This window comes from Aulonocara sp. 'chitande type north' Nkhata Bay, linkage group LG1 (genome assembly GCF_057382095.1).
Source record: "Aulonocara sp. 'chitande type north' Nkhata Bay isolate Kocher_YH1m ecotype deep benthic linkage group LG1, A_spYH_male_GT1.1, whole genome shotgun sequence".
In the NCBI taxonomy this organism is placed as follows: domain Eukaryota; kingdom Metazoa; phylum Chordata; class Actinopteri; order Cichliformes; family Cichlidae; genus Aulonocara; species Aulonocara sp. 'chitande type north' Nkhata Bay.
In genome coordinates this window covers 23,295,183-23,319,564 of record NC_141344.1, presented here as the reverse complement: position 1 = coordinate 23,319,564, position 24,382 = coordinate 23,295,183, and the positions used below count along the sequence as shown (strand labels likewise).

The following is a 24,382-nucleotide window of genomic DNA, read 5'->3' as shown; positions in this document are numbered from 1 at the left end:
GGAAACCTCGTAAAACTGTGAACTCGGAATGTTCAGTCACATTCTAAAGTCACTGCGTGTGTATTTGTTACCCTATCCTTTTACTAGACGACTACTCGTGTAAAACTATGATATATCATACATACATAAGACACATAGCTTTACCAATATTCCACCTCGCTTTAGTGTACAAATGTCCTTTCTTTAATTCGTCCAAACGTACACCTTAGATAGCAGCTTCAAATGTTGTATATTAGTAATGCCATATTTAGTTTTAAGCACAGAGGTTTGATTTTATTATGTTTACTGCTGATGCTGACAATGAGAGTAGGGATATTTTTGTGCCATGCATATAGCCCACTGAAGGTCTCGTTGGCTAGAATCCAAACCTAGATTCCATATCACCATTTACCAACCTGAGGGGCGGAGAACTCTCCATTTAACAGCTTCTCTCAGCCTCCACAGACATAGCTCAAAGGACGATTACATTAATATGTACTGTCATAACAAGGGCCAGCCAGAGGAAACTTTATTTGGCTTTTTGTTGACGTCTGATATGAGCGCTCTCTCTGCCACCCCCTACTGGTGAGCTGCATCACATTTTGAGCCTCCATAAATGCAGAAAACTGCAGCTGCACTGCTTCTCTGTATCCTGAAAGTTTCGAGCATGATTCACTCCTGACCACACCCCAGTGGGGGATGAACGCAAATCTTTTGACAGGTGATGAAAAATACCTAACGTGACATCACAAATGTGGGCGTGGCATAAAGCAGACACACGGAAAGACTTGGTGAGCAGCAGCTTTTGTTCTTTTCTTAACACAGTAGACCCATTGTTTTCCTAAAATATTTTTTCTTCTTGTTTTTATTTCCTCAGCAACAGCAAAGTAATACCACATTATACTGTAGGATTCACTCATATGCCTGATTTATGGTCACACCGAAAAACACCATGGGCTTCACCCTGCCTCCCTTTATGCACTCTTTTATTAAATGTTGAATTGGCAGATTACTTTTTTGATCTTTGTAAAAAATAATAGCCTAAGGCTCATGCTCATGATAAACAAAACACATCCTTATCATCTTATCTAAAATGTTGAATGGCTGATTCATTGTCCTATGTGCTGAGGACGGGATAGTGTCATTCAGGTGGATTTTTCTGGAAGACCAGATCATTTATGATATTGTTCGTCTTCCCACTGTTTGTGTTGCAGAAGCCTCTGTATCTTTTTTTAAATTTATGATATTAACTCACAGCATCATCATCAGCCTTCTGTGAAGGGTCCAAGCAGGGCAGTGAAGAAGCTGGCCCATCCTTCCTTCAACATCTTCAGATCTGGCTGTCTTCGCACTTACCTTCAGGCTGATGGAGGCGTGGTAAAATGAGGTGATTGTGTTCATTCATAAGGGATCGCTGGTGTTTTGAAGAAATCTTGTATATTCATTTTCTTGTTGTTGTTTTTAATCTTTTTGCAGTATGTTCTAGAAATGTTTCATGTAACGAAGATGAGACGCTGAACATATTTTATTGTATTCCCACTAAAACCTTAAGCTATGGAATCCAGACTTGGCAGGCATGCATTGCAATGAGTTATTAGCTGCCTGAGGGAGAAAGTTGATTCTTTTAACCCAGGTGCCAAACCAGTTATGGAGATCGGCTTCTCCTTCTGATCGCAGTGACTTTAGAGCTAGAAAAAATCAGTGGTGATTGTCCTATTGTGGAGGAGTTAAAGCTGGGATTACAGCACACTAATAACAAAACACTGGGTGTACGTTTGTAATGTACACAAATGTATGGGTGGTTGAATCCATCACTGTCAAGCTCAGGCAGTGTACCCACTTGTACTAGTCTGCACTTGAACGTGTAGGCGCTTTTCTTGTGTTAATAGGGTCTCGTAATTGTGCGACATCACACATGCCGCTGGAGCAAAAGCTCTGAACACCTGTGTATGAACACTAAAGATCCAAAGCACATAAATGTGTTTTGAAAAAATGTGCTGGTGGAGAGCAGGAAGCGGTTTAGGGGCACCTCCTCTCTCCTTCTCCAGTTTCTTTTCCTTCCTGAAGTAGCTGAATGACACCAGGAGCTGCTTTCTGTACTCTAACACTTGTTATCTTTCAGTGACCCAAAGCAAGGTCTCGTTTTCTTCTCTTAAAACATCACTTCTTGTTGCTCAGGATTTGAATTTCTGCTCTTTCATGCTTCGGACGTGTGGCGGTTTGTGCGCATGCATGTGTGCATATGTGCCTCCTCCCTCCTTGCCTGCAGACTGTCCGTATAATAAAGTTTACTCTGCCTAAAAATGCACCGTTGAAACTTTATCGACATTGATTTTGTTTTTCAGTTGCCTATAGTCATTTTTATTTCTTCAAATATTTCAGTTTAATATTGCAAACAACTTCACAACATACAAAATGAATAATATTAACCCAGAAACATGTCAATGAATAAATTTTATATATATATATATATTTATATAATTTTTTATATATATATCTTGTCCTCTGGTGGGGATAAAAAAATAAACAGCAAAGCTTTGACAACAGCACCTTGACATAGTATGTAATTCCAACATTACCTTGAGAAGTTTAGAACAGTAAACAGATAAATTACTTGAGAGGAAATTGTTTTCTGCTGAATATGTAAACGGAATGTTTTTTTTAATAATTTTTTTTGGTCAGCATCATATCCTTTTTTTTCTGTAAGTGGAGAATTTATCGATTTACAATTGAAGCAGCATGCAAGCTTTTGAAGATGGAACTGTCCTCGCGCTCTCTCTGTCTCCCTCTTTGTCTCCCTCTCTGTCTCCCTCTTTGTCTCCCTCTTTGTCGCTCATTTCTTGCCTGTTAATTTTTTTTCCTTCCTTTTCTAATTCTTGGCAACGTAAACAAATCACAATGTCTTGAGGAATGTGATATAGTAATTTAAACTGGGCGCAAATGACTGATCAGATTTTTTTTAATTGTTTACAAGGTCATGAATATGTTCAATAAATAGACTGTAGTATCACTTTTACTGTATAAACTTCATCTTTTTTTACATGCAGTCCATAAAATTTTCATTTGACGGAATAATTTACCCTGTTATGTATATATACAAATAGATATTTTCTCTTTATTCTCTTTTTTAAACTCTTCAATAAAATCTATACATTTTATACACTATCTCCCTCTTTTAATGGTCAATGTGCATACACATGAAGTGTCTATCCTTATAAACCGCCAGCCAATCTTCTTTTTGCTATCCATGGTAAGCGCTCGCACGTAGGACTGGGTTGTCCTGCATTGGGAATTATAATGCCGCTTGTCTATTCCTCTGCAGCCCTCCTTTGTGTACCCCATGGGGTTGCATTTGGTCTCATAAAAGTATTGCTTCAGTTGGCCATTGGGGACAGGGACCTTTTCCATGACGGTAACTTGCTGCCCGGACATGTCTATTGCAGTCTTTTTATCCACAGCTGTCACCCACTGGCTAATACTGTCACACACACTGAGCTCTCCACGTCGTGAGGGATCGGAGTGTCGCCGCACCCTCATGGACATATTAGCGGCATCCAGATAGTTTTTGTATTCCTCCAGGAGAAAGAGCAACGGCGGCTCCAAAGGCACTTGGTTGCTGATCATCACCCGTGAGTTGTACAGATCGACATCCTTGGCCTCCGTGGTGACCACAGAGGATGGGCCACCACCTCCCTGGCTCTTATCGGCCCCCTGTCCCAGCTGCGCCGCCTCGCCCTCCACCTCCAGCAACTCCTCTATCACTTGCTCAAACGTGTCTGTGAGCGAGGGCAGTTCCCCACGCTGGCCTGGGCCTCCACCGCTCTGGGGAGTCCCGTGGCCTCTTTCGGCCGTTGCAGCAGCGCCCAAGTAGCCTTCCGTCCGATGGCCCCGCATGCCCGGGGCATCTCTCAGGGGCGCAGCTCTCATGCAACTGAAGTATGAAATAACCATAGTAAGGAACAGGATGGTCATCACTCTTCTAACCTGGTGGAACTGGAGGGACGGGAGAGAGACACAGAAAGAAAACAAGAGGAGAGAGGAGGGTTGGGGGAGGGCGAGAGAACGAGATGGTCAGTCAAAGAGCATCTTCAACAAAGTTAGCTTATTTTTGATCCATAATGCACCATGTAAGCCTCTCCTCCTATTTCCACCCTCCACTCTTTGTTTTGCAAGCCAAAAAACTGGAGCCAGTAGCTTCGGAATAATCATAACATGTTTTTATTAAACTGATATTGGCACTGTGTCATCGGTGTTTTCAAATTGTTTGCAAACTGTAATCATTCTGTTCCTATGTGAGGTCTGGCTTAGATCTCTATTTGTTGGCAGCAATGCACAAAAGCTGTGCTGAGCATCAAAGCGGCTGCTTATTACAAAAGATAAGATTACACAAATAGATGTGGAAACATCCTAACAGCTTTTTGACTGGTCTGTTAAAAGTCCAATCATGGCTTTCTGTTGGAATAATTGGCTCTTTTTCTTTCTTTCTTTTTATTTGGCTGTACTAAAAGCTCACAGGTGCCCCCTGCTTTTGGGTAAGGAAATTGAGGATTTTCATTCTTGCACTTCATCCTGTAGTTGTTGAATTCTTGTGGATGGATTTATGCCCGCCCCCCCAACCCGCGTTACGAATACGCGACCGTGACGTTACCGTACAAACAAATCACCGGTATTAACACTTCGGGAACCTCCGGTGTGGACAGCACTACCTAACAGAGTCAGTGTGTTTGTGTCAGCGCTGGCAAACACTGATGCTCCAGTATTACTTTATTAAAAAGAGAAAACAAAAAAAAAAACTGGTCAGTACTACACCTTGTAGTCATGAATGGGAACTATGGGTTTGTTGAGGGACACTGTTTGTTTTCGGCAGGTGGAAGGCGAGAGCACTGCGGGATGAATTAACAGGAAATTGAATGACAGAATGATTTGACATCCTGCCGTGCAAAGCACTGCTATCGAGGCTCTGGAGAACAACTCAAAGCACACGCAAAACCAAACTGAAACACTGTACATATATATTGTAAAATTACCTGAGCATGTGTGCGTCCCTTACCTCTGAGAAGCTCTAAGATTCACAGCAAATCAATGAATCCAAAGGACATAGATCTTAAAACACCCATAATTTAAAAAAAAAAAATCTAGATCTTGCTTACCACAGGGGCTAATTTAAAAATAGCCCGGCCGAGGCTTTGACTGCACTCTGCATGTCCAAGCCTGACACAGGAAAACACGGCGAGAGCGAGCCCCTGCTCCAGCCTCCACTCACAGAATGGACACAAGGACCTTTACAGTATAAGGAGGAGCAAAACCCCACCTTAAAAGCATTCGTTTCATTCTTAATTGGTATCTGGGGCTGTGGCTGCAATTAACCGACACCACGGTGACTGCCATAGAGATATCTCGTCTAAAAATAGACGTGCTGGGAGTCTCACAGTCTCTATTCAGAATATCACATCCTTCTTCTTAATGAGCCACTCATTCCCTGAGCTCAGTGACGTGCTCCTCCGGAGTGTGTGAGTGTGCGTGTTAGAGGGAGGGCATGGGGAGGGGCTGGCTTGTATGTGTTTTGCAGTGAGGTGGTGATGGTGGTGCTGGTGGTGGGGTGGGTATTTTTCCTCTTACCAACTACAATGGGGACAAAGCCAAGAATAAAGAGCTAATTGTCAACTCGGATATTGTTAACAAAATTCCATTTATGGCTCATTAACCCTTCAGTTTTGTGAAGGTTGTGGTTAATGATATCTGAAATGATATCTGCGAGGCTTCCCAGCACTGAGAATCGTGTAGGTTTTTACGGGATCGAGGCCAGTCACGAGCTTTATGTGTAGGATGCATTTAGGCTGATATTATTATCAGCATCGCGCTCAAATGGTTCCACTTCCACAAGAGGGAAATGAAGGCAGAGGGCTGATTACTGTTAGGCGTCAAACTTCATGCTGGAAATGGTGCAGACGAAGAGTGCTGCATCTTCCGTAACAGACCACAGGGGTAATATTGCAGTAGCAGGGGGTGGAGAGAGTGCCAGCGTCATTTCGCAGCATAACAACCACAGATGACGTCTCTTCCAGGTCTCCATAGGGGAGAGAATGGAGAGAAGGGGTGGGGTGGAGGAGAGGGGGGGAGAGGTTGCTGGGGGTAATGCCACTCAACAGTGTGCAATTGCAGAGCCATTCCCCCGTGTATCGTCACACCGGGAACAACAGATGATTTTATTTCTATCTCGCTGATTTCCTGTTTCCATCAGTACAATCAATATGGCTTATGCTCTCAATCAACATCCTGTTAAAATGCGATAAAGCCAATGAATCATTTAATTGCTGTGGGACCGGCGGAGGATCTCTGGCTTATATCTGTGAGAGGCTAAATGTGACAACATCCAGTGTCTGAAGATTTTATGTGGATTTCACAGTTAATAAAAAAGCAGCCCGAGCATTAACAGGATGAGCAATGAATAATAAAGCGAGGGATGGATTACATATGGAAGAATAAGACCCCCCCCCCCCCCCCCCCCCCCACACACACACACACACACACTCCTTTGGAGCTTCTAGTTCTCAGCTTTGTGGCAACTTGTGCTTGAGAAAGGTGCAGTTTCCTCTGAGCTGACTGTTTAAAGAATGCACAGCCATCTAAACATGACATGCTGAGAACTGAGCTAATAACATGAACGAGGGAAAATAAAGCCCACAATAACTGCTGCTCAAACATGCCTTTATTCATGACAGCACGCCTAGAGCGTGAAACACCCCGAACAATAGCAGCAGGTGAGTGTATGGACTCTGTCTTCTGTTTAGCTCCAGATGACCACCTGTTCATCTGCTTTGAGAGCACGGCTGTATGGCAGGGATATGTAACTTACCCTTGCAGTTATTCTTTGTGCCAGGTGGGGATTAAAGTGATAAATGCCTCCTCTGACAGACGCTGAAAAGTTTCCCTAAAGCATGAAAGGACTAGCGTGGCTAGTGTTATTACACACTACAGTAACGTTCCCAGCCTCCACGCACATGTCTGCACACTTTATGGGTTCATCTTTACTAACAGCAGGCGTGATATCTTATAAACCACTGCATGGGGAAAAAAAAAAAACACATCAAGAGAGGAGATCTGAAGTGTGGTTACCACATTTGAATAGAAATGTGCGACCCCATGGCAACATTTGTTCTCTGCCTCTGTCTCTGCTCCCTCGTAGGCACCCATCTTTGTTAAATTCCTCAAGAATACGGTTTACCTGGCAACATGTTTTATCACGCTCAATAAGTATAACACACAAAGCCAAATGTTCCGTTTGAGAGCAGGAAAAGTACAGCAAATATTATCAAAATGGCTACCATAGGACCCCTTGTGCACTACAATGCAGCACTTAAAGAAAAAAAACAAACAGGCATTTAGATTTAATTGTGTTGTCTGCAGTAATGGCTGACACATGTGGAAGCTTGCTAACTGAGATCTGTTTTCAATCTGATGCAGCATCAGAGCACGTTTTACTAATACATGAGCATCACTGAGGATTATACCTGGCCGCCAGGCCAACCCCAGCCACTGCCACAGAAAGCCCAGCATTCAAATACCTGCTGAGTGATTTATGCTACCCAAAAGAGCTGTTAACTCCCTCCCACACTGCGTGCAGCAGTGGGCACTTTAGAGGATACAACAGCAACATACAGCATGGTGAAATCCTTACTGATGTGCTTAGGTTCTTGTAAGCTTAGCGAAGAAATCCTCATTTTAACCCATGAATGACCAACAGACCTGCGGCTGCACACTGACAGCGCTGCTGTGCCCAGCTTTGTACACTAGATGGCATATGAGACCGTCAAATAGTCTGAGCTCGTTTTCTTCCACCCTTTCTCCACCTTTCTCTCCTGTTTTTCCTTCCTCCCCATGATAGATAGATAGATAGATAGATAGATAGATAGATAGATAGATAGATAGATAGATAGATAGATAGATAGATAGATAGATAGATAGATAGGACAGACATTGTCTTTTCCAGGGCATAGTCATACAAGACATCTATAAAGTTAAGTTGGATGTTGTTTAGTTACAAGAATGGTTCATCAAAAAAAAAAATTCGTCATTAAACCATCTATTAATCTGAGATTACTTCTTGAACCACATATTTTCACATCGCAAATGAGCCAGTTTCCTCCCACTTTGTTTGAATCCATAATTATTGTGAGGTTTTGGGTTTTTTCAACACGAGCACACACCGCCAAAAAACAAAACAAAAAACCCAACAGTGTGTGTTGGCCGACCGAGCTAGGCGTTTAGGTCTCGGGTTTCCTATAAAGTCTTAATGAGTTCATCAAAGTTTTTTCCCTCCAACAAAACAACAATACAACAAAAACTGTCTGGAGTGTTTCTGTCTCTTTTCTCACAGAGGAGGAGGTGGAGAAGGAGGAGGGTCCAAGCTTGGACGAACAAATGCAGACAAACAGCCGGAGGAGAGAGTTTATTGAGCAATTTATGTGCGTAAAGTTTCCTTAAAAACAGCCACACAGATGCACACTGGACGGCTTCCACTTTGCTAGCTATGGAGAAATGCCTACCTATATGTACCACTGGCTGCTCCAATAATGTAACCACAGACCTTTCCCCCCCCTTCTTCTTCTTCTTCTTCTTCTTCTTCTTCTTCTCGAGATTACATCTGCTGAGCTCGTGCTCCCCACTGGAAACCCAATCAACATAATAACTCCGTTTTTTATTAATGAACACGAGGATAAGGTTACACATATCCCCTCTCGGGCTGCTGCGCTGTCTGTTCGCAGGATAACCGGGCTTGATCGAGCTACTTTTAGACCCCCCCCCCCTCCCCCGCCCTACCCAGTCCACCCCCCCCCCCCCCCCTAAACACCACACACACACACACACACACACACACACACACCAGCTGTCTTTTCCACTAGCAGCATCAAACACGGCGAAAGTGCTTAAAACAAGTTATCAGAAAGAAGCAGACACATACCTTTTAGTGCCCAGTCGTAAAACAGACCATTCAACAGGACGGTAGTGTCATCTGGGATGTTTTGGACAACTCCCCGAGTAATTTACTTAAGCGGTATTTCTGACCCCCCTTCCCCCCCAAAAAAACACTCCTCTCTCCCGACAAGCTTCAGGATATCTCTTCAGCTTTGGAGCAAATAGATTAAATTATTGATAGTGGAAATTGCATGGCTGAGGTAATGCACTCCCATGGCTGCACGGCTCCTTTGGAGATCGCCTGAAACTGAAGTTGTCGCATGCCGAGACGCCGCCGCCGCAGCACCACCACGGAGATGAGAGACCTCTGGAGCTGAAATGAGGAGCCTCTTTGCAACTACAGTAACTTTACTACAGAATGACGCTGCAACATGTGACCTGCCGCTGGCTGACTGCCTGGTCGCATCCAAACTCCTGTTTAAAAAGCCCCGAGGCGGAACTATTAATGCGCGTTCAGTGTGCATTATGTATTATTATTGTTTATCTGCATAAGCCGTAGCCTGCAAAGGAAGCCTCCTTCTTCCGTATTTTTTTTGTACTCAGCCTAAAAGAGGTGGCATTTTTTTTAGAAGGTTTTGCGTAACAGCGCGTCTCCACCAAGTCGTGATACACTGCGTGCCATTTACAGATGGCCTATTTGTGTAAAATTAGACATCGGAAAAATTAAAAATAAGCATTTTCTGTTACGGGTCTCGAAATAGTGTCGAGACTGGGTAAGTTATATCAAAGAAAGCTTAAGTATTTGTGTGAAGGAGCCATTTGCGTGCCCCTTTCACATCATTTAATCCATCTTGTGTTAGTATCCCTGATATAACATATGAAGAACCCTCTCATTTTCTTATATAAACTAGATTTTGATTGTAATTCTGATGCTATATACACAGAATAAACCCAAATCCAGTATAGGATTATCATCTTATAATTTAGCTGCTGTAAAATGGCAGTGTTGGATGCTAACAGGCACAGGAGGGAGGTAAAGATGAGAACTTATTGAAAGCAGTTCTCCTCCTTGCTTTTAAAGTGAGCCATCTCTACAACAGATGGATGGCTCCCCTGCAAGGTGCTCTGCAGTGTAGTAACCAGCTTTCATGGGTTATTATTCCCAAAATGTTAACCTAAGCAAACCACATCATATTTACAGGGAAATCTTGGACTGCGAGGCTGATTTTGATATTGTTTCTCCCCTTGGTTCACTTTCTTTAATGAGGCAGAATTCAAGTGAAGATGTCAGCCGAGGCACAACCTTTCAATGGGTGATGAACGTTTGGAAATTCCACCTCTGATGAATACGAGAGCGAGCATAATGGAGAAACAGAAGCTCATTATCCTTGTGACTTGGCCTCGGTCCAGTGCAAAGATTTATTGTGATGTGTTGGCTATATTGCCATAATGATTCTTCCCTGCACAAGCTTATGAACTGGAGAGCTCATGTTTGGCATGTAGCTGTATGGGAGTGGATGCTCACACCTGCTTAATGAGTCACTCCCACCTCCAACACCCAGGGAAATGCCAAGATAGATATAGCCCTCCCCGAAGGCTCACAGGAGGTGAGGGCAAACTCTAGATGACAAAGAGTTGCATCAGCAATCACTGAGCGACATGACTCCAAAGAGGATAAAAAAAATGCACACTGCACAAGGGGGCTGTTCCAAACAAGTAATTCATAAATACATCACCTGGCATCTCATTCGAGGAGCAAAAAACAACAACATGGTCTCTCTCATTTCTGCAAATACAGCACAACTGAAGGTGGTTTATCAAGAGAAGTTGTATGGCTTGCACGTGTTTGAGGCTGGATTTCTGAATGAAATCCACACAATGCCTAATATCTGCAAGGAAATAAGGGGTAGTGGGGAGTATTAGAAGCCCTTTGACTCCTCCAGTTGAGGACCAGACTGAAGCATGACATTGTTGACCTAATACAAGTCACCCATGAGGTCGATTTGAAAACCACTAAACCATCATTGGATCTTGTTGAGGTTTGAGATCTCTGAAGATGAAATCTTCTTTTGATGTCGTATGGCAACTTTTCATATGCTTTAGTGATCAGAATGACAGGCGAACACATGTAATTTGAAGTAGCAGTTGGGTAGTTCTCTCCTTATATCTTCCCAGCTCACGACCCTTTTTGCTGTTTGGGCTGCAGGAAGAAGAAGAAGAAGAAGAAGAAGAAGAAGAAGAAGAAGAAGAAGAAACAACCACAAGACCTGACAACACGACCCACTTGTATAACCTTTCAAAGCTTCTCTCGCCAAATGCAACACGAATGCTGACAGGTCCACACTGCCGAAAGCTTCACTTAACAAGTAGAATTATGCCTCCTTGCATGAGAGAAGGGGACCATGTAACACAGGCGAAATGACTTTTGCGAAATGTCATTTTCACCGGGGATAAAGCAAGGCGATGAGGGTATTTTGATCAAAGGGAAATTGCATTGCTCCTCAAGGAGGCAACTGAGAAAACATTTCTTTGGATGGAGGTTGTGTGACGTCAAAGGAGACGAGGAGTGAGCTGAGTGAAAACTCTAAATTGATAAAGTCAGTGCAGGGCCTTTTTTGAAAAAGAAATAATCAGATGCTGGTGTGAGGAGTTAATGTCATCCCTCCTGTGATGACAATAACCTTTAATGTGATCATGAAGCAGACAGCAGACTGGGTTTCTAAGGATCATATATGGCCTATAGACTCCTCCTTCCCACACCCTCATTCAGCTGATACATTATTTCTATAGTGGCAGACTGCAAGTCACTCCATAGCCTGTGAAGCCTCTGTCTGTTTTCTTGCCTTCTGCCCCCCCAACACCACACTCCCCCATCACTAATGTTTGCTTCACTGCTTATAATAAAAATATTTTCTATTTTAAAAAAGAAAGCAGAATTTAAAAAAATGCTAAGCAAGAGAGGATGCACAAAATTAAAACCCTGCCTTGATTTGCTATAGAGCGATTTCCTGCCACCATATGGAAGCAAAAACGCAATTTTCAGAATAAAGGCCTGAAATTAGATACTTTAAATCAACCTTACGGGCCAAAGCCGGCTCACTTTCCGTCTAACTGGCACTCAGGAAACAGCATTAAAAAAAGCTGTTTTGATGGCTTCTGGAAGCTGTCTGAAATCACTGATGTGCTGCATGTTCACATACTGCTGGGAGACACACGTGAATGGTTTGCCGGAATCGTCGAGCATTTCCTGTCACGCCGCGTCATGCATCCTTGTTGTCCCGCAGTGGTCCGTCATATAAGATGTCTTTACAGTAAGAATATTCCAACTATGTATTAATAACTCATCGTGGGCTTCATCGCTGCGAAACCACAGTCACGCTGCTGAATGACGAATAACTGGTAATTAAATGTTCGGAATAAAGGTTCAAGGCTTCGCCTCCTGCCAGAACTTGTTTAAACAAGCCTCTTAATTGGATGAAGGTGCCAGTGATGAAGATGACGATGATGTGGTGACTAAAGCAGGAGCAGCAGCGGGGACAGCGACGGTGGCGGCGGGCGATGTAGCCTACATTTTCATAATGATTAAGATGATTAATTTTCAATCTAAATATATCGTGACGTCCGCCTCTCTGCGGAACCCAGATTTTCGAGATCTATACACCCCCTGCCCCCAATAAAAGAAAAATAATAATCAATAGCCTATTTATAATTTATATCAGACATCAAGCGATTGCATTTCATGAATGAAAGCGGGGGGTGGAAAAAAATCCGAAATCCGAGTTTTACTGGGGGACAAACGTCGCCCATGTCTATATAGGGAAAATGGCATTTAAATCCGGATTTTTCTACAAAGTGCAGAATTAATGGCGTCGGGGTAAAACAAGAAAGAAAAAGAAAAAAAAAGGATATAAAAACCGACACACAAAGACCAACAATTACATGATGGAGAAAAAAATAGTAGCTGCACGAGACAATCTAACACGTTAATAATGCTATCTTTATTTCCACCCAGGGCGTTTCTTTTTCTTTTTTCCCCGTTTAATTTAAAAAAGGCCCATCCGAAAGAATTTCATCGGATTTTTTTTTGCAAAGAAACCTACCATCAGGTTTGTTTTTGACGCCCACCCCAACTCTGCAGAGCTGAGAGTGCAGAGAGAGAGGGGAGATTCTCGGTAAAGATAACACACGCGGAGACGCACGCACACAGGCGCGAGCGCACGCAGGCGCACGCCCGCACACAAACACGCGCAGCCCCATTTATGGACTGATCCGCTGACGTACATTGCAGAAAAGTGCTATAAAAAAACCTTCATACATACAAAGTGTGTCGTGCCACCCCACAGACCCCTCCTAACCCGCCTCCGCTCATCCCTCCTCCTCCACCCAACACGCCCACGCCCACACCATCTAATCCCACGTCTCGATGGAAAAAAAAAACAAAACATAAATAAATTAGAAAATAAAAATAAAGCCACGGCCAGAAAATAGAAATAGAAAAAAATGCTTACGTTTATAAACAGTGCAGTCGGAGGGGAAAAAAGATGGTGCAGTAGAAAAGAAAAGAAAAGAAAAAAGGTGAGACAATGATAGCATCTGTGAATTAAAAAAAACATAAGGCCAAAAATTTCTTTAAACTGTCACAATTCCCCCGATCTGTCATCCAATGAACCCTTCCTTTCGTTTCGTTCGGCAAATTAATGATTGGTCGTAATTTGTGCAATCAGCGGGTTTTGTGGCACTGATGCCTGGAATGTGGCTATTAAAGTCGCGTCGCTGCCTTTATTAAAGGAGCATTTTTATGAATGTCGGGTTAGCCTAATAAGTAATGTGATCTATTTGGGTTTCAGCGTCTCATAAAATGAGGAGTAATAGGTCATAATATGCGGAAACCGATCTGGGCGCATTACATTGCTGGGTTAAAATTACGGAAAACGCCAGCAGAAGAAGAAGAAGAAAAAAGGGAGGGGGGTGTCCCATAATTCAAATGTAATTAGGGATTTACTGGATACTTTCATATTGGAAGTATTTATTTGAAATCGCAGCCCCCTGCACGAGAAGTCTTGATTAAAACAGGACTGCCAGTGGGCGTTGGGGCTTTTCTCTTCCCATGCTGTTGTTTTGCCATGCAATTGCTTCGACTTGGATCAGAAATCTTAAATCTTTGACCAAAGGGGGTGTGAGTGAGAGAGCCGGGGGGGGGGGGGGGGGGGGGTAGACAATATCCACTGCTTCTGCATTGGTGCGAGACGAATTTTTTAAGGCTACAAGTCCTTCAGGAGGGCACAGAAATAAAATCTCGGGGCAGTTTTGGGTGATGATCATGTAAATCAAATAGGCGAGATGAGTGATGCTGATTGCTTTAATTTTAAATTACACAAAAAGAAGAAGAAGAAGAAAAGAAAGCAAGCGAGAAAGAAAGAAAGAAGCGATGCTTCCCGAGCAATTTCCTCTCAAGCCATCTTATCTCTCACCATAACGTTCAGCCATAACATCTGTCAGAGGATGGACTTTGACCACGCCCATCTTTATTGTAATTTCACACAAGAATAAAGCGAACAATTTGTACACAGTAAATGAGCCTCGCTTTGGCAGCAAATCACACGAGTCTAAAAGGGGCGAGGAATTATTTATTCTACCCCCACCGCCCTTCGCTTTTTTTCTTACATTTAAGGCTTTATTTATCTTTTATTATCACTAATATTTTTATTCATTCGTAGCCTGCAGTCTGACAGGTCGACACAGAGCCGTGTACGGACAAAGAGGAGGAGGAGGGGAGGAGGAGGGGGGTAGGGTAGCAGGTGAAGTGAAAAGCACCTTATGAATGAAACCGTGGAGCGGTCGTAGTAAAAACACAAGTGATTTGATGGCGATGACGGGAGGGGGGGCTATGGAGGGAAAAGGGGGGGTGCTGGCGCGGGAGGGGGGGGGGAGTAGGGCTATTTTTGGTCGATAACAAAATCCGGAGGGTTTGACATCAAGACAAAACATGAATGCAGCAGACCAAACAAGAAAAATAAGCACAGATAGACAGATAGGTAGATATTTTATGATGTGCACGAGCATCAGTATTCCAGTTCGTGCTGAAAGTATCACTGCAGCGTCTTAAGTCCCATATTGGGAGCATGATTAGGCACAACGCAACGATTACGCAAATTGTGTTGCAGCAGTGTTCGGAAACTCCAAAAACGCTTCGCAAAGCTCCCCGCATGAACGTGCACGCACCTATATTTTATTTAAAAAAAGAAAAAAAGCTTAAAAATAACAATAAGTTCAGGATTGTTTTTTAAGAAAGAAAGAAAGAAGGATATGCTCCGCCGGGTCTTGGTCACCTGGATCGTGCTTCATTTCGGACTTATTTCGGTTATTCATGTCCACAATGAACACACTGCAAAAGACGAAGGGCTGCATGCTGTGGTTTTAAGTTCATTTCGGAAAAAAGCCAGCCGAAGCCTCGTGAAAAAAGCCGACAGGAAGAAAGGATTCACACAAAAAACAATGGATTGTGCTCTTACCTTTATAAGGGCTGACAACCACTATGTGCGTGGTTAGATCTCCGCGACCAAGACTTGCATGTCCCAAAGTTTAACGCAGTGTGGGGGGGCTTATAGGTACCGAGAATGTGATGTGCAAAAGACCAGACGCCCTAACATTTCAACTTTCACAGTGCTCTACAAAAAAAAGGGGAAAAAAAGAAAAAAAAAACACATCTGAAGCACGAGCTCTTTTAATGGCAAGCGCTTTTCTTTTACCCCCTTTTTTAAAATGTTTTCTCTCTCTCTCTTGCTCTCTCCCTCTCTTTCTTTTTAGAATCCGGTTTATTTTCCGTTTACAGATCACAGGCTCCTTCAGAATAAGCTTACCAAAAGTTGAAAAAACAATCCCAGGTTTGGCAAAGGGGGGCTGGGAAAAGAGAGAAAGAGAGTTGGCGTCCACTCGGCGTTTTAGTCCATGCACGACTCCGGTGCCTCTGTCCAACGTGCTGAAAGCATAACACAGCCAGGGTAACTATGAGGGGCCAAGAAAATAGCTATATACTTTTTTTTTGAGTGCCCACTTTAAACAGCTCTTTTTCACCCCCCTACTCAGCTTGCTTCCTCGCGTCTTGTCACGTGTATTTTCCCACCCCTTGCCAAACCAGTCCTCTTAATATTTGATCACATTTTGGTCGGACATTTCCTCCCAGATAAACAGCACCTATACACCACAAACGCCGGCTCAGTTCGCTTGCCACAGAAAGGCTACACTCTTACGCCAAATTGTAACCGGCAGCGCTGATACTGTGCCCCATTGTTCTTAATGTCATGCTTATGACAAGTGTGACAGCCAAGTGGCACATGTTGCTTATGTTATTTAAACAAGCATGGCCACCGCTCGCAAAAGGCAGCATAAATGCATGCATAAAATATAAACCCTTCTCTGCCAGCACTCAGCCCTCCAAGACAGCCTGTACAGCCCACATCACATCCACACACAGCGCGCAGACACAATGTAATATTTCCTTACCCCTCTCACTGTACCGGCATATCCTGAGCAGAGAAATGCCACACAATCCTTTCTCACACAGGCTTTGTCAACATCAGCCTCATCAGACATGGGTCTCGATACTGAGTTTCTCAAGTAGAGTCCAACCCTTCCAGCAATGCGTTGCCAGACTAAACAGCAAGCACGACTATTTGCTGGTAATCATCCCTTATATGCTGTGTGTTTCCATTGCTACTTACCATTTTCCCCTACGCTGTCCTGGAGATAGAAGTGTCTTAATATCCACTCACTCCAACAGATGCTGGTAGGTAATGTGTCTTGTTTGAAGTCATCATATGAGAACTTCTGCTGTGCTCAGTAGATCGCCCACCACTTCGCTGACTTATGAATCTAATAACCCTTTGCAATATCGGCGTGCTTAAACTCTGTTAGGCAACACCTTGGTGGCTCTACAGTAAAGACAAATATCAACAAGGCTGGCTTGTCAGAAAAGCTTGTACAGATATACGTAACACCCTCGCCAGGACAACGCCATTAGGGGGTCTTACGTGATTGAAATAAGCGACGGCAATACAAGTTTATGGGGGGCACTCGCTCCTGACTGATCGCCTCGTTCACCGCCTCAAATCTTTAAATCCGCATCGAGGAACAACGAAAGAGACATAAAAACTTCTGAGACATTTCTCGATTCACGTGTTTGTGTAATAGACTGTTAACTCCCTCTTTGGCGAAGGGCCATGGGCCTATTACGCATACGCACAACTGGTCATTTAGATTGTTCTTACGGGCGATGCGCAGCGGGCTTTTTGTCTTTCTTCCCCCCCCCCCCTCACAAAACAAATAGACATTTACAGCGCCCCGGTGTCTGCTTGTCAAGTTCTAGAGGAACTTGTTGCTGCTCAAAACGAAACCCCCCTCCGCCCTTTTCTTCCTCCCTTTCCTTCTTTCTTCCCCCTTTTCTGCTGGACCACACTCCGTCTCTCTCATATATATATTTACATATATATACACATATATACTTACACTGTCAAACTCTGCTGAAGTGCTGCGTTTCCCCCCTTCAGGACAGAAATAAATGTGAAAAAAGTTAATCCACGTCCTCCGGAAGCGTTATTACACCGAGAGAAGCGACCACAGTGCGTGAAGTCACGGATGATACTTTTCGATCAGGAATATCTGGAAGTTCAAAGGCGAAATCTGTTTTCAGTAAAATTCCATCAGTTACACTGCCAACACTCAGCCATCTGATTGTTATGCAGTGACGAAGCGCCGTACTTGCAAGTGAAGCCCCAAATGTACTAAGTAACATGAGTAATAGGTGATGCCTGACTCTTTGCCAACATCCCAAACTTTTTGAGTGCGTGTGTAAGAAAAGTGTCATTCTGTGCTATGATCTTTTTTTTCGTCTTTTTTTTTTTTTTTGGTCATAGCTTATGGAAATAACGCTGCATGGGTGGCGCGCTATTGGAACCTGTAGGCGTGCTTCTTCAAAAGAAAAAAAAGAAAAAAAGAGACAATAGCACCAATCTAACAAATCTTTGGACTTTTCTCTGGAAACAAACAACAAAAGCATTAAATCCCCCCCCCCCCCCCCCCCCCAAAAAAAAACAAAAACAAAAACAAAAGCTGCTCATCAAAGTGTTTCAGGTACCTGGATGCCATCCCACCCACACCTGCTGCTCTGATACTGCTGTTCGCCTTCACGTAGGGGAGTACATGTGCCAAAATACGCACTGATTTTAATATTGAACCTGAAGTCACATTTCTCTGTTGTCAGTGGCACTTGTCAATATTGTACCAAAACTTCTGACACATTCAAAAAGTCTTTTCTTGGCGAGCGCAGCTGATTCTAATCTGGTCTGACTACGCATGTAGCTACTGTGTCAGCCTGCTTGTAGAGGCAGTGGCCAAAAACAAACAAACAAAACAAAACAAAAAAGAGAAGTTTTTTTGTGGTTTGTGTCAATACATTTCTGCCTCAAAGACACAAGATGGCATAATTAGATAAAAATAAAAAACATATATGTGTGTTTAATCATAATTATTACTGGGCAAGAAAGATGTGGTTCTCCATGTACCAAACAGGCAAGCAGTGCTGGACTTAAGAGCCACACATAGCTTATTATCCTTGAACTCGGTCCTCGCAGGCTTTTCACACAGGGGGCTACTCATTACAGGCGACTAATAAAAGGCAGTGACATGAAGAGAGAGGTAACACATATCAGCCCGGGTGAAGACAGCACGAACAATTCCCCCTCTTTTCTTTTTCACCTTACATGATTAAATGATTAGGATGTATGTGTCCCCATCACCTCGCAGGCTCCTACCATCATCCTACTCTCAGGCCTTTTTGCTTCCTGACGTGGTAACTTGACTTGCTCCTACTTGTGATGTTGTTAACACTTCCTCTGCTCCCACAGCTTTTCGCAGACTCTGTTACTGACTCATGCTCGTCCCTTTTCCACTATCCGTGTCCTCCCCCGCACTCTTCAGCACAATATCTTATCCGAGTCCGAGGTCATAGATCAATCACTTCATCCCCTGGGCTGCATATGACTGCATGGCATTTTGCTCTATGGTCTGCCAAGATACTTCACCTCTTTTGAGCTTACTCTTGGAACTTATAAGAGTTTGAGTGAAATATATTTTGGCACAGGGAGTGTTATTAAAATGTGTGGCCAACGGGCTGCACCTCGGGATAAACACGGGGGAAGAATGTGCACTGTTCCGGCCTTTTCGAGGTCTGTTAGGAGGTACAGGTGTTGGTGTTAATCGGATACAGGCAATGCAGCAAAGAAGATGTAGGATGTCACAATTATAGCAGAAGCAGTCGTGGTATCTCTTTTGTGATTGGCTCATTACCACTTGTTGTTGTCGTTGTTGCTCTGTATTTTTGTAAACCTGTCTTTTAACCTCCTGAGCTGCACGCAGCTTTTAAGATGTAACTGTGTGTAAGATTTTGTCCAACCTTTTTCCCAAGGAGCTTCCAACAATCTGCCCGTGAATGCCTGAAAATGACTCTCAGCTCCACCTCCTCAAATGACAACTGTAGAAAAATTAATCACCAAAAAAAAAGAAAGGGGGGGGGGGGGGGGTATTGTTAAAGCCATTTTAACACTGCAGTCATCATACACCCCTGTTGACATCTGCTAATCACATTTGGGGCCCATTGTGGTCTCTGGAATCATTACTAAAATGCAGAGTGCCAGCCTAAAAATTTTGAGTCTATAAGCACTTTCCTCCTCCCCCTCGCCGTAATGACAACTATTAAGCGAGGATGGATCCAGTCAGGGCTGTGTGTATCATTACTCTGTCTTAATCTTTGTCCCATAAATATTGATAACAAGAGCCCCACGTCATGCGTTACTCGTACCTGCTGTTAAAAATAGACGGCTCGCTGATGGCAGGTTATCTCTTACTGTCAGATCCCAGTGTATCTCTACCTCTTGTATCTACAGGAAGTTGAGCTCTGGGACAAACAAAGAGCAGACAGAAAACAACAAATAGTCTGATTACACATGAGTACATCAAACCGCCGGATCTCCTGTCTCCTCTGTTTACCGAAAACAAAATACAACTTGTGGAAAATAAAGTGCCAAGTATTAAAAATGAAAACTACGGATTTGTTTTACAGGAATGCACAATCTCATAACGAAGCAGTCAAAATAGCTTAATACAGTCACCCTGTTGACAATGTGCTTCATGCTGTACATCTGTCATTCTGTAGTGCAGCTTCATAATATTTCTGTAGCGCGTGGAATTAATTATCAGGCTCGGTCGATGACTCAGAGCTCAGGTCTTCAGAAAGTAATGCAGCCCGTAAATAATCGCCCCTACTGCCACCATACTTCACACTGATAGCGAGCATTGCGTTTGTGCTAATTTCGCTGGTCTATGTATAGTGTGATGGACAGTGTTAGAATGAATGATATCTGGGTTGCCCCAGTGGCTAAGCAGGGGCCGAAATTGAACCGAATGAGCTGCTGTGACATTGAGGGGGTTTCTATCTAGCTTTGCTGCCTACACTGTCATCCATCTTCTTGTGACCAGTTAAACACCAGGTGACTGTGTAAACTCTGCCTTTAGGGCTTCGGGGAGGCGGAGGCGGAGGGGGAATCTGGAGCACCGAGTGTGACATAGAAGTACACTGATGTCTTAACTCTGACTAACTTCCGTCTGCTCAACAGCCTGGAGTGGAGGGTGCTGCCTGTCTGCTGTTATCTTTATTCCTGCCCTGGGTGAGACGTGTAATCCGGGCCTGCCACTGGACTAAGAGGCTGCTGAACTACAGCGAGCACAATGAAAATGACTAAAATAATCTAGAAGGTGTAAGCGCAGTCTCCTTTCTTGGTCAACAAGAAAAGTGAACACAGAAATATGGATCTGAAGTCGTCTCAGATCAAATATTGCCCCAGGACTGTGACTTATTCATGGATCAAACGAGGGCTCGTTGCACTGAGATGAGATTGTGTGTGTGTGCGTCTGTGTTTGTGTAAGCCCTGAATGTGTATGGAGTGGTGCGAATTTGAATAGATATATTTGCATCTTGTTGCTTAGCCAAAGGCATTATTGGCTCCCAGTGGTCGTGACCTGAAATTTTGCATGCAAGGCAACCCTGCAAATGGTAGCCCCTTTATGATCAGCCAGATATTGCACAGTGGAAGTATGAGCCACTGACCTTCAATGCAGCGCATACATGTAACACTTGTCGACACAGATGTTCACATTTCATGACTGCCTTGGCTTCTTCGGTTCCTCTTCTGAACTCTATGAGAAAAAGGAGACACAGTAAAATAAGTGCAGCTGCATTAAAAGTATTGTGAATGTTCAGGCGGATTTGGCAGGTTCGGTCATTAATATTTAACCCTGATGGCCGATATGTAGTCAGACATGCTGGAATGTAACAAAAAAGGAAGGAAACGATGGTAGTGACAAAAAAAAAAGAATAAAATAAAAATATCAAGTGTGTGGTTATTTTTATAGGTTACAGATGTACAGAAGTCATTCCACAGTAATATTGCACACATACTCAGGAAGTAGGAGGCAGATTGTCTTCTCAGATATTCACTTTGTGTGATTCAACCGGACACCGGTGAGGTGGACTGAAGCAGCACAGGCTGTTGACCTTGTAATGGATTTCTGAGTCCGACTTTGAGTTCACAGGCATCCTCTTCTATTTGCAAGAAAAGAAAACCTTTTTTTTTTCATTGTTTAGGTTTCCAGTATAGCCACCAGTTCCTTACAGTACAGTTGAGCGTAAGCCAACATAAGCAGTACCACCAGTCTAAACTCACATCGGCATTATTCGTTCTGTAAAACAATCTGTTTTTATGTAAAAGCCCTTTTCTGACCCCCGTACTAAAATGTCTATGCGATGAATATAATCTTTATCTGCTTAAGCACTTGTGGGCGCCCCCAGGAATGGAAGGGTCAAGAGTTTTTAGCTCTTTTACTGGTCGTCTGCTATAAAAGACAGCAGCAGCCTGCAGAGGAGGTGGATGCTCGTGACTTGGACGGCTGGCAGTTCAAATCCCTGGACTGACTGACAAAAGCTGTGTAGGAAAGCAACGCTGCACTCTGCTTCAAAAGTGACTCGTCAAAGGGCGGCTGCGTGGAGTTACTTAAGTCCCAGCTGTTTGGTAACAACAGTGTAAAAGCTGCGGCTGCAGATGTGAGCGCGTGAGCTTTCTCTTCACCTTGTCTGGACTCATTTTCAGATTTGAATCAAGCTCAAATTAAGGCCAATGGCTCGCTGATTAAGCATCAAGCAACATGTGCAGCAGCTACTTAAACAGGTTGTTATTCTAAAGGTAGAGCCTCAGAACATTTGAGATTTATAGCTCACCCTTGAGCACAACACCTTTTGCTCCACAAAGCCCATACACTACCTGATCTGGAGCTTTCCGTGATATCTCTTCATCAGTGGATCTGTCTACTTGTCATGCAATTAAAGATCTTGCCTGTTGTTTGCTTTCTTAGTACTTGGATGACTTGCCAGAATAGGCTTATACTGAGTAAATGGCTGTCTATGTTTATGAAGAATACTGAATATCTAGAGATTTTATTTGTTTTTAACATGCGGTGTCTGCAATAAGCACAACATCATATTATATTTGTAAAGTTTAAAATGGTGACAAAGCGGACAAAATAGCACCAACCTGCTCCAGTTTGTTTTACTAAGCTAAACTGACGCCCTGACCTGACAGCACAGCAACTAAGCATATATGCCCAAAGTCCCACTCCCCACCATCCATCCCCCAAAGCCAGACAAGATACCCCATTACAGTTGACAGACAGACAGTAGGCACAAAGTTTAAAATAATGGTCTTAAAGGGAATAAAAGCCTTGCAGTGACTGGTGAGGGAATTGTTAAGGATAATACAAAGGAGTGGGATTTCTTGTGCATTTGTCTGAGAGGGATATCCCAGCCAAAGTTTCTCTATACATCAAAGGGCCGACACAAATAAAAGCACACTTGTCAGGGGCGAACAAACTGCCTCCTTTGTGTCTTCTACCAACCAAATTCAGGCGCACAAAGCCTTTGGATGTACAACACCGCAAAGAAGACATACTATTCAGATGACATGCTTTGCTCTCTGGTGGTTTGCTGTGTGCTTTTGTGTGCCCTTGACCAGGACAGATATATAATATCACTGGATCAAAATCCTTTCAGTCCCTTTTACTCTCGTTACACTCCCTCCCCCATACACTCCACTATTCTTTCTTTCCTTAAACAAAGTAAACTTGATGCAGCCAGATAACACTTGCAGCCCTCAGGCCTCATGTCCAAAAATGAGTCTCAGGTTCATTCTGGCTTTTTTTTTTTTCTTTTTTTTTTTTTTTACAAACTATGGTCAGACTGCATGGCCACGTCAAATCTTTGTTTGATTTCTTCTAACATCTGCCAGATATTAAAGTCCTGCAGAATAAATTCTTATCGCTCACAAAATATTTCCATGCTATTAACAAATAAGAAGAAGGAAGTGAGATGAGTGCGTGTGTATCATTTATAACTTGCTTTCTTGCTTTCATCAGTCTTTCATGAACTAAATGTTATTTTTTCCTTACAGTGCTTCAATTAAAACCCACGTCTTACACCACCCTGTATCATCCAGGTAATCCAGATAATTAACTGGACAGAAGAAGCTGCACTGTTAACCTAAAGTTATGTTTATAAAACCTTTGTATGTAACCTTTGTATTTCAAAATACTGATCAAATGAGTGTTGCCTCTTCCTGCCTTGAAGATAGTTTAAAAAGAACACAAACAAACAAACAAACAAACAAACAAGCAAACAAACAAACAAACAAACAAACAAACAAACAAACAAACAAACAAACAAAAAGAGTAAAGGGAAAAATCACTTTTTGGTAGAAATGTTACTGATATATCTTGATTGAACCTAAAAAACGTTGCTTTATTTTAAGATCTAACAACAAAGATTTACAGTACTGTGCAAAAGTTTTGAGTCACCCCTTATTTCTTTATACTAATTCATTTTTCCAATGTTTTTGCACTAGTTCTTCAGGCTTTCTCAAGGTCTTCTTTGGACTGGTTGCTTTTTCACTCATTTTCAGTCCAGTTCTTGTACCTGGCCATTTTCAGAAGAATTTATTTTGTGTGTTTTTTGTTTGTTGCTTTGTTAACACTGACCTATAAATCATTCAACCATAAAAAGACACCTAACTCAAGGGATGAACCAGCATTGTGTATACACATAAGAGACATAGCAAAGAACCAATTTTAAATGATATCTTTAGGCACTTTGTTACATTCAGTCTATCACAAAACACATATTTTATTCCATTTTCTTCAGCTGAATCCATAAAAAATGCAAAAGATAGCACAGTTTGACAGTCACAATATAGTATTTTTGCCCAACAAGATGATTCCCAAAGAGCCATTTGTCATTAGAAAACTGGACAAATGGAGGTTTAAAGAAGAGGTGGCAAGCCTAAAAACTACTATCTACAGCTGATGAACAGTATCTGAAAAAAAATCTATC

General features: G+C 42.9%; 1 protein-coding gene across 4 annotated transcripts; it reads right to left on the bottom strand.

Moving 5' to 3' along the window:
* Window positions 1-2,336: 2,336 nt before the first annotated feature.
* bdnf (brain-derived neurotrophic factor) lies at window positions 2,337-17,003 on the bottom strand. Of its 4 annotated transcripts, none has more exons than XM_086288935.1 (2): window positions 16,617-17,003; window positions 2,337-3,972 (listed from the first exon to the last, which is right to left on the bottom strand). In XM_086288935.1, exons 1-2 carry the CDS (start codon window positions 16,617-16,619, stop codon window positions 3,142-3,144), a joined length of 834 nt encoding a protein of 277 aa, XP_086145061.1. In that variant the 5' UTR covers window positions 16,620-17,003; the 3' UTR covers window positions 2,337-3,141. The 4 variants fall into 4 exon arrangements, with proteins under 4 accessions (XP_086145061.1, XP_086145079.1, XP_086145087.1 ...); XM_086288953.1 differs by lacking the exon at window positions 16,617-17,003 and adding an exon at window positions 15,756-16,133; XM_086288961.1 differs by lacking the exon at window positions 16,617-17,003 and adding an exon at window positions 15,408-15,734.
* Window positions 17,004-24,382: the final 7,379 nt, after the last annotated feature.